General features: G+C 35.4%; 2 protein-coding genes and 1 long non-coding RNA gene across 11 annotated transcripts in view; 2 read left to right on the forward strand and 1 right to left on the reverse strand.

Annotated features, from left to right (window-relative positions):
• The window catches only part of LOC149578099 (kinesin-like protein KIN-7E, chloroplastic), a 377,239-nt gene that overhangs the window by 155,196 nt on the left and 205,724 nt on the right, over positions 1-16,319 (reverse strand). The window lies entirely within an intron of this gene.
• LOC149578100 (uncharacterized) overlaps positions 1-16,319 on the forward strand; it is a 383,937-nt gene that overhangs the window by 138,300 nt on the left and 229,318 nt on the right. Inside the window, exon 6 of the long non-coding RNA XR_016364209.1 lies at positions 6,780-6,845. This is a non-coding gene — a long non-coding RNA (uncharacterized LOC149578100). The remainder of the gene's footprint in view (positions 1-6,779; positions 6,846-16,319) is intronic.
• On the forward strand, positions 12,354-15,269 carry LOC149578101 (uncharacterized). The gene is made up of 6 exons (XM_089815198.1): positions 12,354-12,772; positions 12,918-13,027; positions 13,371-13,768; positions 13,866-14,089; positions 14,200-14,387; positions 14,484-15,269. The coding sequence occupies exons 1-6, from the start codon at positions 12,354-12,356 to the stop codon at positions 15,095-15,097; spliced, it is 1,953 nt and encodes a 650-aa protein (XP_089671324.1). The 3' UTR covers positions 15,098-15,269.

Genomic DNA, 16,319 nt, shown 5'->3' on the forward strand with positions numbered 1-16,319 from the left:
CACAAGAAGAACCTAGCCATTGAATCATAACATTTAGCATACAATGTCAATACTACTAAAAAGAACTCCAAGGCTGACTAAATCACATTCACCAAGATTCAGCAATTTTTGAACAACACTAATGATGTCCAAGCTCAATTCAATGGCAATGGTAGATTTTGCATTTGACAATCAAAGCTCTGGTAATCGAACCTAGGCTTTGCAAATTGACAATCAGATTTAAAATATCTAGCAACTCCTTCTACCTTCAATGGCTAGCACAATCAGACCCAAAGATAGGTTTGATGGAAAAGAACACTTCATTGCTTGGAAATTCAGAATTATGATTATTCTTGAAGACAATAATGTAATACAGTTTGTTGATAAAGAATCCAAGCGACCTGATGTTGATCCTCATAAAACTGTCTAGATTAAAGCAAACAAGAAAGCCATGCAAATCATATTAGATGGCGTTAGAAATGAAATAGTACCTATGCTAATGAAACATCAATCAACATTTAATATGATGAATGCATTATTAAATGCATATTAGGTTAACAATGCAACTAGAACCTTGCACTAAAAAGGCAACTAAATCATATATAGATAAAGAAGGGAGAATTTATGAATTCGTACTTCCTAAGGGTGGCTAGTCTAAGAGATGAACTTGCAAGTATAGGGACCATAATTGAAGAGAAGAACTGACACTAATGGCTATAGATGGATTACTGGATTCATGGGAAACATTCTTACAAAGAATAAGTGCTAGAGACAATCTTCCAAACTTCAATAGACTTAAAGGAGATTACCTTCAAGAAGAATATAGGAAACTTAAGAACAACGGAAAATTGAACACTGAAGATGAAGAACTTCATGTTCTCAACACAAATTCCTATAAATAAGAAGAAGCACTTTAAGAAGAAGGGTAATCAAAGGAACAACAAACCTAAGAGAGATTTATCCAAAATAAAATGCTTCAAATGTGAAAAATTTGAACACTACAGATCTCATTGCCTTGAGAATACTAAGCAGCAAGTAAATTGTACAAATGTTACTAGGAAAGAAGAAAACCAGTGTTCTGAGACTCTACGAGTCCGACGCTGAGGTAGGCTTTCCAAGGCAAATGGCCTTAGGACTTAGACTCGGCTGAGTCCTGGCAGAGTCCATGGACTCACTAGACTCGCCTAGTCCCGAGCCTAGAACTCTCGCCAGCAACTAAGGCCAAAAAGTGAGAAAATTAAAAAAAATCTAACACTTGCATTTTTCTGGTTTGTATAACATATATTTGACCTAAAAAGGTCATTTCACCCTTTGCTTATGCTTGTGATAGAGAGGAAAGAGTTAGAGAAGGGTATTGGGGTTTTAAGAGAGAAATTAGCAACCCGGTTAGCTCTCCCATATCTATTGTTGATGATTTGTGCAACTTTGTAGCTTGCACTTAAGCATTGAGAGGAGCTTAAGGAAGCATTTGGAGGCTTCTACAAATTTGTATTTCCATTATTTATGCAAATTTGAAAAGGTAAGCAACAAGTTGCATTTCTTTGTGTTGTTTTGTAATATGTTTTACATTCATATTTTTTACTTTCCATTTTGTTTACATTTGTTTTAGTCTCTACTTCTAGTATCTAATATTTAGATTTATTCTGATTTATCTTGATGACAAACTTGATAAATAAGAAGGCCCTAAAGTTTAAAAATCTAATTTGATGCTAACTTTTTTCTATTTATAATATATTCATATTGCAGCAACAAACACATTGACATCATGCCTCAGGGTGAGCCTTCTAGAAGTGGAACTAGGGTTGCATTTAACCCTAATGAAAACCCAACTACAATTGCAAGGGATAGGACTTGGAAACATGCCATCCTGAGCCACAAAAAGGGAGTTGTTACATGTTGGCATTGTGGTGTAATATATAATGGGAGAGGCATAAATAGATTTTAGTATCACCTAACACATATACCTAAGCATGATGCTAAAAAATGCAAAGAAGTACCTCAGGATGTTATGCGAGACATGCTAGCTCTTCTAGAGGAAAAAATGGAAAAAAAAGAATTGAAAAAGAAGCAACAAGAAGAAATGGCACAACTAGCCCAATAAGGATCTTCTAGTTTTTTCTCTCCATTATCCCCTACTCCACCTACTGTTGCTACTGCTTCTACGAGTGTGACCATTGGGCCACGCATTCGTAAGCAAAGATCAACACTTGATTCCATCTTTGTTCCACGCACGGCTCCAAGTGCACAACCATTGCTTGAGAGCATGGGTTGGAACAAGGAGAAGCATGATAATGCAAAATTGGCACTTGGAGATTTCTTCGTCTACAACAACATTTCATTCAATGCAACAAGGTACTTTTTTATTTAAATTTAAATTTATATCTTACTTATCTTGCTTTCAAGTTTCAAGAGACAATAATATGCTTATTTTGTTTATTTTAATTTGTTTTCAAACTTAATAGTAAGAATATAATATACCATTTTGTTTAATTTTAAATTTTACTTAATTTGTTTTAGGTCCCCTTATTGGCAAATTGCAATCGATGTTATTATTTGTGGTCCGAGATTCAAAGCCCCTACTGCTGACGAGCTAGGAGGTCCTATTTTGACCCAAAGGGTGGCTAATGTAAAAGGTGCAATCAAGGAGCAGTGTGAGGTGTGGAAGACGAAGGCTTGTACCATCATGATTGATGGTTGGACTGATCGAAGGAGTAGAACTCTCCTCAACTTTCTTGCCTCCTCATCAGATAATTGTAGACATTAAAAATTTAGAAGTAGAACTTGTACGTGATAATAAATTATGAATTTATGATTGATCATTGATCATTATACTAATTTGTTTCTTTTTCTTCGAGTGCCACAATTTTTTTGAAATTAATTGATGCCTCAGGAAAAACAAAGAATCTTGAATATCTTTGTCAGATAATGAATGAAGTAATAAAGGACGTGGGTGAGGAGAATGTGGTGCAGATAATTACAGATAATGCAACAAATTATGTTGTTGTAGGAAAGCTTCTTATGGAGAGACACCCTCACTTATTTTGGACCCTTTGTGCTACTCATAACATTGGCCTCATGTTAGAGGATCTTGGTAAACTCCTCTGGATAAAAATAATTATAGAGCAAGGAAAGAGTGTATGCAAATTCATATATAATCACACATGGATCCTCAACCTCATGAAGAAATACACTGACCAAAAAGAGTTGTCTCGTCCAGGGGTCATTAGATTGGCAACCAATTTTCTCACATTGCACTCTTTGCTTGATTCAAAGAGAAGTTTGAGATCCATGTTTGTAAGTGAGGAGTGGACTGCATCATCATATGCAAAGACCACTGCAGGGACTTGTTGTCAATTAGGATTGCACCTATAGTAAAATACAGAATCTAGCCATCCTATTGAAACATAGAAACTCTCTCGGGTGGTGGGTTGTCCTAAAATGAGAGATGAATCTCCGAAAGCTAGGCCAGTTCCTAAATAGTGATCACCTAAAACCTAAACTATATGCAAAATAAGGGATGAGAAGTGAATGACAAATAATAAACACTAACTTAAATGAGGTGATACACTGATGATTTGGAATGTAACTTTAATCAAATCAACACGAATTATGCAAGACAATTGATTCACAATCCTCAAACAAACACGTAACTACAAAAGTGATTCTATGCAAGGACTAGAATCTTCTGCTTCGAAAGGAAAACCTAGGTTTTACCAATTTTCTGCAAAAAGAACAATGGACACAAACAAAGACCTATAATCACACATATCAAGATTCAAATCTGCCATAAGGGATATAACTTAAGTGAAAGACAAACACAACATAAAAGTAAAGAGTTGACAATATTGCATGAGAATCAATGAGAAGGAACCGCTGAATCTATATAACCAATGCTAAAAAACCTCTGCTACAAATTGCTCTTACAATCAACTCAAAATCTGCAATGCACAAAAATCTGAATCCAAACGAAGATCCTCATAATGAGGTGAATGTATAATAAATAGAGCTCATAACCATAATTCGGATTTCAAGATCATGCCTAGAAAAAATAAGTAAAAAATGATACAAACTATGAAGAAGTCCTTGAAAACTACTCTCAACCACCTGTCTAACTAATAGATAACTGGAAAACTGCCTCTAGCTCCTCAAAATCATGCATAAAACCCTAACTCCGATCTCACAAACAACCCAAAAATATAGCATGTAAAACTCCTCAAAAATATACAAAGTATGCATAAAACAGGCTCCCATAATGAACTGCATGCACAACTGGCCTTAACTGCTCCATAAATTGCCAAAAATAGCACTAAAGTGTTTGACTCCACAGTCTAGAGTTCGACTTGTGATTTCGAAAATAGATACTGAACTTCTCCCCTTGCATTTAGGCATTAAAAAATGTGTTAACTTTGTTTTAACCTCTTTATTATTATTGCACTTAACTTTATCATTAATAAACCGATTTATTTATCAATTTATTAACATTAATTACATATTTCATGCAAATAATAATAAATAAATTCTTTTGTTTAAAGTAAAAACCATTATTAATATAATAATAATAATTCTTTAAATAGAATAACATAATAATAAATATATTAACATAGCATGACTCTAATGTTATTAAATAAACTATTATGTTATTTCACTTTCCAAATATTTGAGGATGGACCCGAAATTTTATGAAATATGAAAAAGGGCTATCAAAAAAGAAAAAGGCAAAACTTGAGAGGCATTATTCATTCTCCCATTTATGTGAATGAGGAGAAGAGGGTTTTGAAAACCCTAGCCACCATGAGCTTCTTCCTTGCGATTTTTTCATGCTTTCTTCTTGTGGATTTCATGAGAGTTTCACGAGTTCCTGTTGGTTTTATCTTGTACGCATGGCATTCTGCTATGAGCTCTCTCCATTTGCTAGCTATGGACGTCATTTTTGGTATTTTACGGGTTTCATTTTGATGTTGATATTTGGCGTGAGCCTCCTTTATGGCCGGATCTTTCGAGATTTAGACTCCATGCTTGCAGATTTTTTGAGAGTTTTATTGGACGCCATGCTTGAGCTTTCTCCATGGGAATTTGTTGAGTGTGTGCGTTGTTTTCTTTATTTCATGGCTCTTCCATTCTATTCACGGGTTTCTCCATTTTTCTTTGAGATATTGGCTATGATGTAACTGCTGTTTGTGTTGGATGGAAGCCATGAATCTTAGTTTTTATGTGCAGGTTTCCTCATGGATTTTCTTGCTTTGGCTGCAGATTTATTGAGGTTTGGACTCCATTCTGGCCGGATCTATTGATTTTGCCTTATCAACTCATGGCTTTTGGTTGCCATATCAGCTAGGTGCCGTGTTGTTGTATATCTTTCTTGTTTGGACGACATTTTCTGACTTAAGGGTTTATCTTGTTGCTGGATATGGTGTGAGCTTCTTTCATGGCTGGCTTTGTTGATATTTAGACTCCATGCTTTGAGAGTTATTGGTATTTTCTCAAGTCGTGGCTGATGCTGTGAGTTTATTTCTTCTCCTCATTGTTATTTCATGGGTTGTATGAACGTATGCTTCTATGAAGCTATAGCTTCATCTTTTTTTCCAGATTTGGGTTTATTGCATGAGCTATGATGGAAGTCTCTGCAGTATTTTTATGGAGTTAAAATCTGTATTTCTTTTACTTCTATAGCTTCATCATTACTTCATGGAGTTTCTTGTTGTTTAAATTATGAAAGCAATGGATATGTTGTCATTTCATGATTTCATGTTATGCTGCGTGACTTTATTTCATTCACGAGCTATGATGGAAGTTATTTGTTGTAAATGAATGTTCACTACTGTAAAAAATATATCTCCATTTTATGATATTCCCTGCTGTAGATGAAAAACAACCACCTTCATTTTATGATATTCCCTGCTATAGATGAACAACAACCACCTTCATTTTATGATATTCCCTACTTATCCAAGAAATCTGTCCCAAACCGTGTAATATGACATTTATCTTCAGTACATACACTTTTCCCTTGGCAAATACTTGCGAAATCATAGACTGCAATCCTTGATGATATTTCAGATTTACTCATTAATAAAAAGAAAGTTGATTACTATGTATATCTAAAACATTTATGGTAGTAAAATAGAAACACTTATGCCTTATTGCATTAATTGTTGTAGCTTTATTTAGTTTCATTACATACCTCAAATGTTTTCATAAAATCTCTGTTGTTTGACACATTTTTTATTTCCTACCCGTATACTTGTAAAAATCCAATTCCTTCAGCGTGTAGACTAAGAATTCCATATACCCTCCATGATCTGACTGAAAGGCTTCATACCTGTAACATATGTATGTCTCTTTGACAATCTCCTCATGTCTTCAACCTTCTGCTATGGTTCAACTAGAAGGTCTCATACTCGTAATTTACATATGCCCCCTCAACAGTCTCCCCATGACATTAGTCTTCGCCTCTACATGATTTGACCAGAAGGTTTCACACTTGTAATTTATGCGTGTCCCTTTGATAGCCTCCTCAGTCCTTCAGTCTTGGCCTCTACATGATTCAATGGAAAGGCTTCATGCGTGTAATTTATGTAAGATCCTTCAACAACCTCAAACTTCATACCTATATTTGCACATAAAAAAATCTCATTAGCATAAAAACCTATTTTTCTTTCAGATATCTCTGTTGCCTTTTTATATTTTAATATAGTTATCTGAATAACCATGTTGTAGGAACAGTAGTGTAGAGTTAATTGGAAGGATTTCCATTACTCAGTTTGTATGAATTGATCCTCCTCTTCTTTCATTTTTGGCAGGGCTATTCCCAGATGGAGATGTGGGCTCAATCCTTCAACATCCAGAACAACAATTCTTCCATTCAGGCAATGGAGGCCTTTCCCTTTATCTTATTAGTACTTTTCCATTTATATAGTGTGTTTATTGAGATATTATGTTAGGAGCTGAGAATGCTTGTGGTATCTGGATGCATTGTATTAAGTACTGTTTAAAATTTGAACACTTTCTACCTTATCAAAAAAGTTTTGAATATTTCAATAAAAATGTATTGTTTTGGTACTTGTATCTCGAATAAAAATGATCAACTTTTTCTTGTTTACTGATTTCTATACTTTACTTTTTGCATCCATTTCATTTTGTAATACGCTCAACAACCAAAAAACACCTGTCTCAGTATAAAGGCAAGCATAACATAGCAATTTAAGAGGTATGTTAAATTGGTAACAAGACTAATGCAACTGATCACATTTTTTATGAGACTTCCTTTCGGACACCGATCATTGATATTATGACGGTAATTTTCCTTTTTGTCCCCATTTCAACTTTTTTGTTTATGAAATTATGTTATAAATTATTGTTCATTTTATTAAAAAAAAAAACTTAAAGCTGATTTGTTCTCTTCCAACTTTTATAATGGTTGCAATTCATAAAACCGCTTGTTGTTCTACAAACTGTTGATGGAGAGCAGCCCTTGGTGGGCTACATTTATATAAGGGCATGGATAGGGTGAAGAAGGTCATTCGCTTTATTTTTGCAAGGAATCGAGATAGGTATGGACCTATATGGGATGTCATTGATAGACGTTAGCACAATTTACTTCACAAGCCTATACATGTAGTGAGCTACTTCCTTAATCCAACATACCAATTCAGCCCACATTTCAAGGTTGATGATGAGGTGTAGAGTGGCCTCTATGATGTTGTAGAGAGAATGTGACCGAATTCAAGAGTTGGAACAATTGTAGTTCGTGAGATTGAGTTGTTTAATAAAGCTCAAGATGACTTATTCGCACGGGAGTTATGCAAGAAAAATAGGACAGAATTGATGCCTGGTAAAAATCTTTGATTCTACATCCTGATTTCTAATTCTATTACCATTTTAATTTGATAAAGTCAAAGTTATTGAATTGATTTAAAATTTTCCTATTTCAAATGCATGGTGGGGGATGTTTGGCACTAAGGTGCCAAGTTTACAGAGGATTGCAATTTGCATCTTGAGCCAACCATCTAGTGGATTAAGATGCAAACGTAATTAGAGTCTATTTGAGCATATGCACTCAAAGAAGCACAATCGGTTGGTAGTGAAAAAATTGAATGATCTTATCTTTGTTCACTACATTCTTCGCCTTCACCATAGACAGATCCTGGGCACTAATACATCACCAATTGTATGAGAGAATGTTGATCCACATGCAAAGTGGAACACAAAGATTGTTGATCCTGTCTTTAGTGATGAAGACATAGAGTGGGTTGATCAAGTGAATCGGGAAGCTGAGGCAATGGCAATCAAGGAGGCTAAAGCATGAGAAGATAGAGTGCAAGACATTGAGGCTAGGAGTGATGGATCTGAATCTGATGATGAGGATTATGTGGGTGAGGATGAGGATGAGGTTCAGCCTCAGACATAGGGAGAGAGAATGGCGCTACAATCTTCCATGACTTATCTTAGCCGTACTTGTAGGAAGACATAGGCTACTATGAGCCTTAGTCTTCTATTGTTCTACACTCTAGTTGTTATTTTGATATATGTTTTGAACTTTTGATACCATTGATTTCATAATCAATGAATATTGTACACATTTGACACTACAGTGACACTATGTTTATTACTTTATATTGTGTTATTCAGTTTTTTCCCTTCAGAAATTCATTTTTATACTTATGTGATCTATCCAAAATTGTGTGTGTATTAAGTAGCTTCTACTTATCTCAGTTATTGTGTATTTGATGTTAATTGACTAAAAGATGCATGCAGAAATCTTTAAATTCTTTAAAATGTTTGAATTTCATGGGTTTTTCAATTTTTCGAGTCCTTACCAAGTCTAGTCGCCGAGTCCAAATCCTAGTTGGATTTTGACTTTCCGAGTTAGAGATGAGTCCCACTCCCATAACTATGAAAAAAACTATGATCCTGAGAAACGTGTATTGTGTTCTGCACTATCAATTGAAGTATCAAGCACAAGATGGGTAATTGATAGTGGATCATCTCGACACATTAGAGGATACAAAGAAGTACTAGACTCAATATTAGAAGTTAATGGCAAAGTTACCATAGGTGATAATTCTAATCATTCAGTCAAAGGAATTGGGAACTACACCTTGAAACTAAAGTCAGATATTTCTCTCCATCTCAAAAGAGTACTTTGTGTACCAGGAATAAGGAGGAATCTAATCTCTGTTAGAGCACTTGAAGATGATGGACATAATGTTGCATTCATGGATGGTAAAGTAATGACCTGGTCTAAGAACTCTTCATTTAAGAAATCAAAGTTGATTGGTCAAAGAAAGGGATACATGTATGAATTAAACATAGAACCTATTGACGCCTTAATTCATGAAGCTGCTATTATAAACAAAATGTGGCATAGAAGGTTAGGACATCTAAACTTCAAAGCCTTATCAACTATGGATAAGATGGTTACTAGTTTACCTAAGTTGAATAAATATCATTCAAGCATATGGAAAGAATGCGCTCTAGGTAAGAAAACCAAAAGTCCATTTCACGATAGCACTACAAAAAATAACAATGTTTTAAAATAAGTCCACTCAGATTTATGTGGACCTATGTCTGTTCTTTCTCTTGGAGCATTCTGGTATTGAATACTTTTTATAGATGATTTCTCCAGGAAAACATGGATTTATTTCTTAAAAAGTAAAGAATCAGAAGAAATCCTTAAGAGATTTAAAGAATTCAAAACCCTAACTAAAAACTTATTAGGACACAAAATTAAAACTCTTAGGACTGATAATGGAGGGGAATATACTTTAGACTTGTTTAAATATTTTTGTAAAGAAGTGGGAATTAAGAGGGAGTATATTGTTCTTTATAACCCACAGCAAAATAAGGTAGCAGAAAGGAAGAATAGAACAATTATAGAAACAACAAGAGCTATTATATTTGATCAAAATTTAGAATATTATTTTTGGACAAAAGCCTCTTGTACTGTTGTCTATATTCAAAACAGAAGTCCTCACTCCCACCTTAGAGATAAATCTCCTAACGAAGTCTTTTCTAAGGTTAAACCAAATATAAGCCATCTTAGGATATTTGGGTTCCCAATCTACATACATGTTCCAAAAGAAAAGAGAATTAAGTTAGAACCCTCTGAGAGGAAAGGTATTTTTTGTTAGGTATAGTAAAACATCTAAGGCATATGGAATTGTCATACCTAGTCAAAAAAAAATTGAACGTAGCAGGGATGTAATATTTGACGAAAATTTAGCATTCAAAAGAGCCCTTAGTTTTGAAGATCCGACATATTCTGAAAAAAATCATGAATCTGAGTTTCAAAGGGAGAACATTGAAGAAATTGAAGATGAAATTCAAAATCTTAATCTTGAGGAAACTCAAAATCATAAAAAAAGACCACTTTGGGCTATTAAAGACTATAGAGGAAGCACAAAACTTTGCTACACCATCTAGAACTATCAAAAAAAGCAAAAGACCCAAAAGATTTTCTAGTTATGCAACAAACATGAGTGATTTATCTAAATCAAAACCAACCAATGTTTTAGATGCTATTAAACATATAGCTTGGAAGGATGCTATGATGGAAGAATACCAATCCATTATTAACAATGATGTTTGGGAAATTCTTCCAAGGCCTAAAGGAAAATCTATTTTTTTTCTAAGTGGATATTTAAAATCAAGCATGTTATTGATGGTAGCATTAAAAAATATAAAGCCAAATTCGTAGCCAAGAGTTTCTCTTAGGAGGGAATTGATTATGAAGAAACCTTTGCTCCAGTTGCCAGATACACCCCTGTAAGGGCATTCCTAGCTATTGCAGCATCGAAGGGATGGAAAGTATATCAGATGGATGTGCAAACAACATTTCTGAATGGAAAGATTACAGAAGAGGTATATTTGGAACAATTTGAAGGATTTGAAACTCATAACCCTAAAGTCTTTATTTGCAGGCTCAAGAAAGCTCTCTATGGATTTTAAGCAAGCTCCAAAGGCATGGTATGAAAGAATTGATAAATATCTCTCTAGTTTAGGATTCTCCAAGAATGAAGCTGATCCAAATCTCTATTATAAAAAGGATAAAGATGATATGATAAGTTATATACTATGTGTTGATGATTTACTAATAACAGGTGCTGATCATCTTATAGATCAATGCAAGAAAGATCTAATCAGAGAATTTGAAATGAAAGATTTAGGACACCTTCATTACTTCATAGGATTGAAAGTATGACAGAACTCTAACAGCATCATACTTAATCAAGGAAAGTATACATTAGACATCTTGAAGAGATTTGGAATGTGGAACTGCAGACCTATGTCTTCTCCAATGGAGACTAATCTACACAATCTTAAGGAAGCAGTTGCAAAATCAACCTCAATATATTCTACTCTTTACATATAGATGATTGGGTCTCTTATGTACCTCGTAACTACAAGAGCTCATAGATGGAAAACTAGCCGAGTACTCGGCGAGTTTTTAAAACTTGCCGAGTTTCCTAGCTCGGCGAGTTTTTAACCAGTTAACTTGCCGATTTAAAAACTCAGCAATCTGGTAAAAACTCGCCGAGTAATCGGCGAGTTTTTCCTAAAAACTCGCGATTTACTGGTGAACGCGGCCTGTGACGGATTTAAGCAGCAGTGAGTGTGTTTTTTCTCATTCTTTCTTGTATTTGCATTGTTTAGAACCTTGAGGAGTGAAGAGAAGAAGGTTTGGAGGCATTCTTGGCTGATTGCAAGTGATTCAAGGCGGATTTGAGTGGATTGTAGAGGATTCTAACCGATTTTAGAAGACAAATTTCTTTCCAGGTATGTTCATCTTATCATAGTTTGAAAACTTTTTATAGTTTTATAACAAATGTTCTTTTGTTTTTGTTGTTTTTTGTAAATGTTTTCAAATCATTTAAAATCATTTTGAATCATTTGAAACCCTAGCTTCTAAGGATATGGTTGAAGTTTGTTGTTTGCTAAGGATATGGTTCAAGTTTGAAGTTTGAATCATTTGAAACCCTAGCTTCTAAGTTCTAACTTTGTTTATTCATTTCTCTATATAATTATGTGTAGGGCAGCGGTCAACCATTAAAAAAATGACAAACCCACAAGAAGAGTGGCCACAAACACCATGCCCATCTGGATATATAGGCACTTGGCCTAAAAATGCAAGAGATAAGGCATGGCGGTATGCCTATGAAGCTCCAAATCCAAATGATATTGGGAAGGTGATATGCATTCCCTGTGAGAGAATTATTTTTGAAGGCATAAACCGCCTCAAATACCACCTTGCAGACATAAAGAAACATGACTCAAATCCTTGTCTCAAGGTAACTGATGAAGAAAAAAGATTCATCCATGCCCTACTTGCAGCTGCTGAAGAGAAAAAATTGAATAGGAAGAGGGCAAAAATAGCTATGAGGGCAGCCATAGCTGAATCTGAAGGAGCTCCTTTTGATATGCAAGAGGAAGAAGAAACACTTGAGAACATACCAGGATCTCTTTGTGGCCCACGGATCCGCAAACAAAATTTCTCTTTTACCGGTTCCACTTCTTCTACATCTCCTACTTCTTCATCATCACCATCCAGATCCCCATCAGGGATAGGTGGTTATTTTGTGCCCAGGAACACACCTGGAGCACAGCCATCATTAGAGGGCACTGCATGGTTTAAGGAGGTGCATGAGCAAACTGATATTGCAGCAGCTGATTTTTGGTTTTTCAACAATATCTCAATGAATGCCGCTGATAGTCCCTATTGGGTCAATATGGTGAATGCAATGACAATATCAGGCAAAGGGTACAAGCCGCCTAATCGCAAGGATATGAGTGGAAGGTTAGTATTTTACTATTTAGTAATTGTAAATAATTGAGATTCACTTTAGTTCATTGTTATATTTTAAATCTTAATTGTTATAACTTATTTCCTAATTTTTTACTAACACTTACACTTTATTTAATATTACACTTAAATTTTGTAGGTTGCTTGACAAAGCGGTTGGTAGGGCAAGATTGTTGATAGAAGACCAAAAGAAAGAGTGGAAGAAGTATGGCTGCACCATTTTATCTAATGGGTGGACAGATGGAAGAAGTAGAACCATTATTAACTTCTTGATTGCTTGCAAAGATGATGTGGTGCTTTGGAAATCTGTTGATGCCTCCAACAAAGTGAAAAATGCAGCCACATTGGCTTTAATGTTGGAGAATGTTGTCATGGAGGTGGGAATAGAGAATGTGGTGCAAATAATCACAGATAATGCAGCAGCATATGTGGCAGCATATGTGGCAGCAGGTAGATTTAATTTTTTATATTTGAATCAATATGAATCATGAATGTAATGCTATAGTATTATTCAATTTAGATTTGATGTAATTTGTAAATACTAAATATGGAAAGTTTGTTACTGATTATTGATTTTTTGCTAATCTTTTAGGTAGAATCCTCCAAGAGAGGCATCCAACACTTTTTTGGTCACCTTGTGCAGCACATGTCCTTGACCTTCTTTTGGAGGACATAGGAAAACTTGATTGGGTGAGTCCAGTTGTGGAAGATGCTAGGCGAGTCACAAAATATATCTATAATCACCCATGGGTTCTCAGTTTGATGAGAAAAGCCACTAAAGGCAAAGATTTGATGAGACCTGCTATGACAAGGTTTGCAATGGTCTTCTTGACGTTGCAAAGTATTCTTGACCACATATTGGCTTTGAAGCAAATGTTTGTGTGTGCTGATTGGGTTGCTTCACCTTACTCAAAGAAGCCCGAAGGAGAAGCTGTGGCACGAATAGTCTTTGATGATAGCTTTTTTGCAAAGGCTAAGGAGATTGTGGAGGTAACTTCATTATATTTTTATTTTATTCAAGTTTCATTTTCAATTCATAACTTACTATGTTATTAACTAATTTGTATTTTTCAAATTTCAAATGTAGATGTCTCTGCCCCTGGTTCTAGTCTTGCGCACATGTGATGGGCAGCAATCCCCAATGGGAGGTCTTTATGAGGCCATGGATAGGGCGAAAGAGGCTGTTAGAAGTTACTATCACGGGGACAGTCTCAGATTTGACCCCATTTGGGAAATAATTGATAGGAGGTGGAACAATATGCTCCACCAACCTATTCATGCAGCAGGCTACTTCCTCAATCCCAAATTCAGGTACTATGATAATTGATTGTCCTTGAAGTTGGGATTTTAATAAGTCTTTATTTTACTTTACTTTTTAAGGTTGTGTAGTAAGACTTGATATCATTTTCTATTTGTTTTAGGGCTGATGATTCCTACTCAGATCCTAATGGAGAGGTCATGGAAGGTCTCTATAAATGCATTGAGAGAATGATATCAAGTGAAAAGGAGAGAGACCTTATTGTGACCGAACAACAAATCTATGTGGAATCAAGGGGTCCTTTGTTCTCTTCTATGCTAGCGAAGAGAGCAAGATCTACTCAAGCACCAGGTAAAGCGTCAAACTTTAAAACTTTTGCTAATTGATAAGTTGTGCTTCTGATTTTGTTTTTTATTGCTTTATAATTTTTTAAATTTTGTTTTGCAGATGCTTGGTGGGCAAGTTGGGGTGGCAATACCCCCAATTTAAGGAAATTCGCTCTCAGAGTCCTATCCCAACCTTGTAGCTCATCCCATTGTGAGCGCAATTGGAGCTTATTTGAGTCCATCCATACAAAGAAAAGAAACATAATGACTCAAAAATGGCTTAATGACCTTGTTTATGTGCACTATAATCTTAAGTTGCGCATAAAAAAGTCACAGCTCTTAGAACTACCTGGTCCGCTTGATCTAGATGAGATAGATCCTTATTCTGATTGGACAGCACAGGAGCCAAGTCCATTTTTTACACCAGATGAGATCGCTGATTTGGAGAGGCAGGTCATGGAGGGGGAGGTTGACACTGATTTTCAGTTCACTATGGATGACATTGAGGATGAGGACGAGGATGATGATGATTCAGGCGAGGATCAGACATTACCATTAGGACGAGATGCATCCTCTTCTAGGACGCCGAGCCAGTCAGTAGGGACGTTGAGCGAGGGGGCACAGCCACAGAGTTCACAGTCACGCAGCTCACGCCCTATCCCAGTGCGGGGCACTTCTTCTAGGACTAGACCCCCTCGCTTTCCTGCTAGTGCAAGTGGAAAGAGGAAGATGTGATTGGCATTGTCACATTGTATTGATGTATTTAGACTTTTAGTATTTACTTCTAGTTTGACAGATTGAAACTATTTAGTAATTTACTATTTTGCTTCCTACCATGAGCATTCTGCATGAGAATGCAATTTTGTACGCATTATGCATTTATATATATCTAAACTTTGTTTCTTTCTTTTGTATTGTCTTTAATTAACTTATTAGATGCATCTTCTCATTAAATTTTGCAAAATAAATGTATTTTTAATTAAATTTCAGCGGTTTTTTAGGTTCCCGAGTTTTTTTTTTAAATCGCCGAGTTTTTCCCGATTAAACTTTTGGGGGGCTTGGCGAGTTTTTGCATTTGGCGAGTTTTCCAACTATGCAAGAGCTAATATTTGCTATCTTGTTAATGCCTTAAGTCAATTTATGTGTGAGCCAAAGGAGAGTCACCTAGTTGCAGTCAAACACATTATGAGATACTTACAAGGTACTCTTAGCCTTGGGCTCAAGTATGAGAAAGTAGACGTGGACTTACATGGGTACACAGACTCAGATTGGGTTGGAAGTGTTACTGATAGGAAAAGCACTTTAGGATGTTGTTTCAGTTTAGGCTCAGTGATGATATCTTGGATATGCAGAAAGCAAGCTTCAGTTGCACAGAGTTCCACAGAAACTGAATACATTGTCATAGTAACAGCCTTTCAAGAGGCAGTTTGGCTTAGAAAGTTACTTGCGGGATTATTTGGTCAATCCATGAATCCTACTATTATTCATTGTGATAATCAAAGTTCCATCAAGCTTTTTGTGAATCTAGTTTTTCATGACACATCCAAGCATATTGAAATTCCTGACCATTATGTAAGAGATATGGTAGACAGGAATACTGTAAAATTAGAATACATTTGCACTGCAGATTAGACAACAGATATTCTTACCAAACCTCTCTCTCGAGTGAAGATAGATCACTTCAGGAAAATACTTAGTATGGTTGAATTATAATACATTTGTATTCTTTAATTATGAATGAAATAATTTTGAGTTAAAAATTATTTTTGTCAGGCTATTAACTGTTATAGGCTCCACCATTTGCATTCATTATTTAAGAGGTGACGATCTCTGAGATAATGAACACTTGTATAAAAAGACATTATGAGAGATGACGATTTTTTAAATAATGTACTGAACAGTAGAGAACTACTGTCAGATCTGGATGAGTTCAAGATCACATTGTGATGTAGACATT

The sequence above is a fragment of the Cupressus sempervirens genome, chromosome 1, assembly GCF_028749045.1.
Source record: "Cupressus sempervirens isolate cs-2001-9-10 chromosome 1, ASM2874904v1, whole genome shotgun sequence".
Taxonomy (NCBI): domain Eukaryota; kingdom Viridiplantae; phylum Streptophyta; class Pinopsida; order Cupressales; family Cupressaceae; genus Cupressus; species Cupressus sempervirens.

What these genes read in the sequence shown, in the direction of transcription:
- LOC149578101 (XM_089815198.1), top strand. Translation starts at nt 12,354, where the DNA reads ATGAGGGCAGCCATAGCTGAATCTGAAGGAGCTCCTTTTGATATGCAA. An exon ending in TGGGTGGACAGATGGAAGAA is followed by an intron (nt 13,028 to 13,370) that starts GTAGAACCATTA and finishes CTAATCTTTTAG; the next exon opens with GTAGAATCCTCCAAGAGAGG. An exon ending in AGGCTAAGGAGATTGTGGAG is followed by an intron (nt 13,769 to 13,865) that starts GTAACTTCATTA and finishes TTTCAAATGTAG; the next exon opens with ATGTCTCTGCCCCTGGTTCT.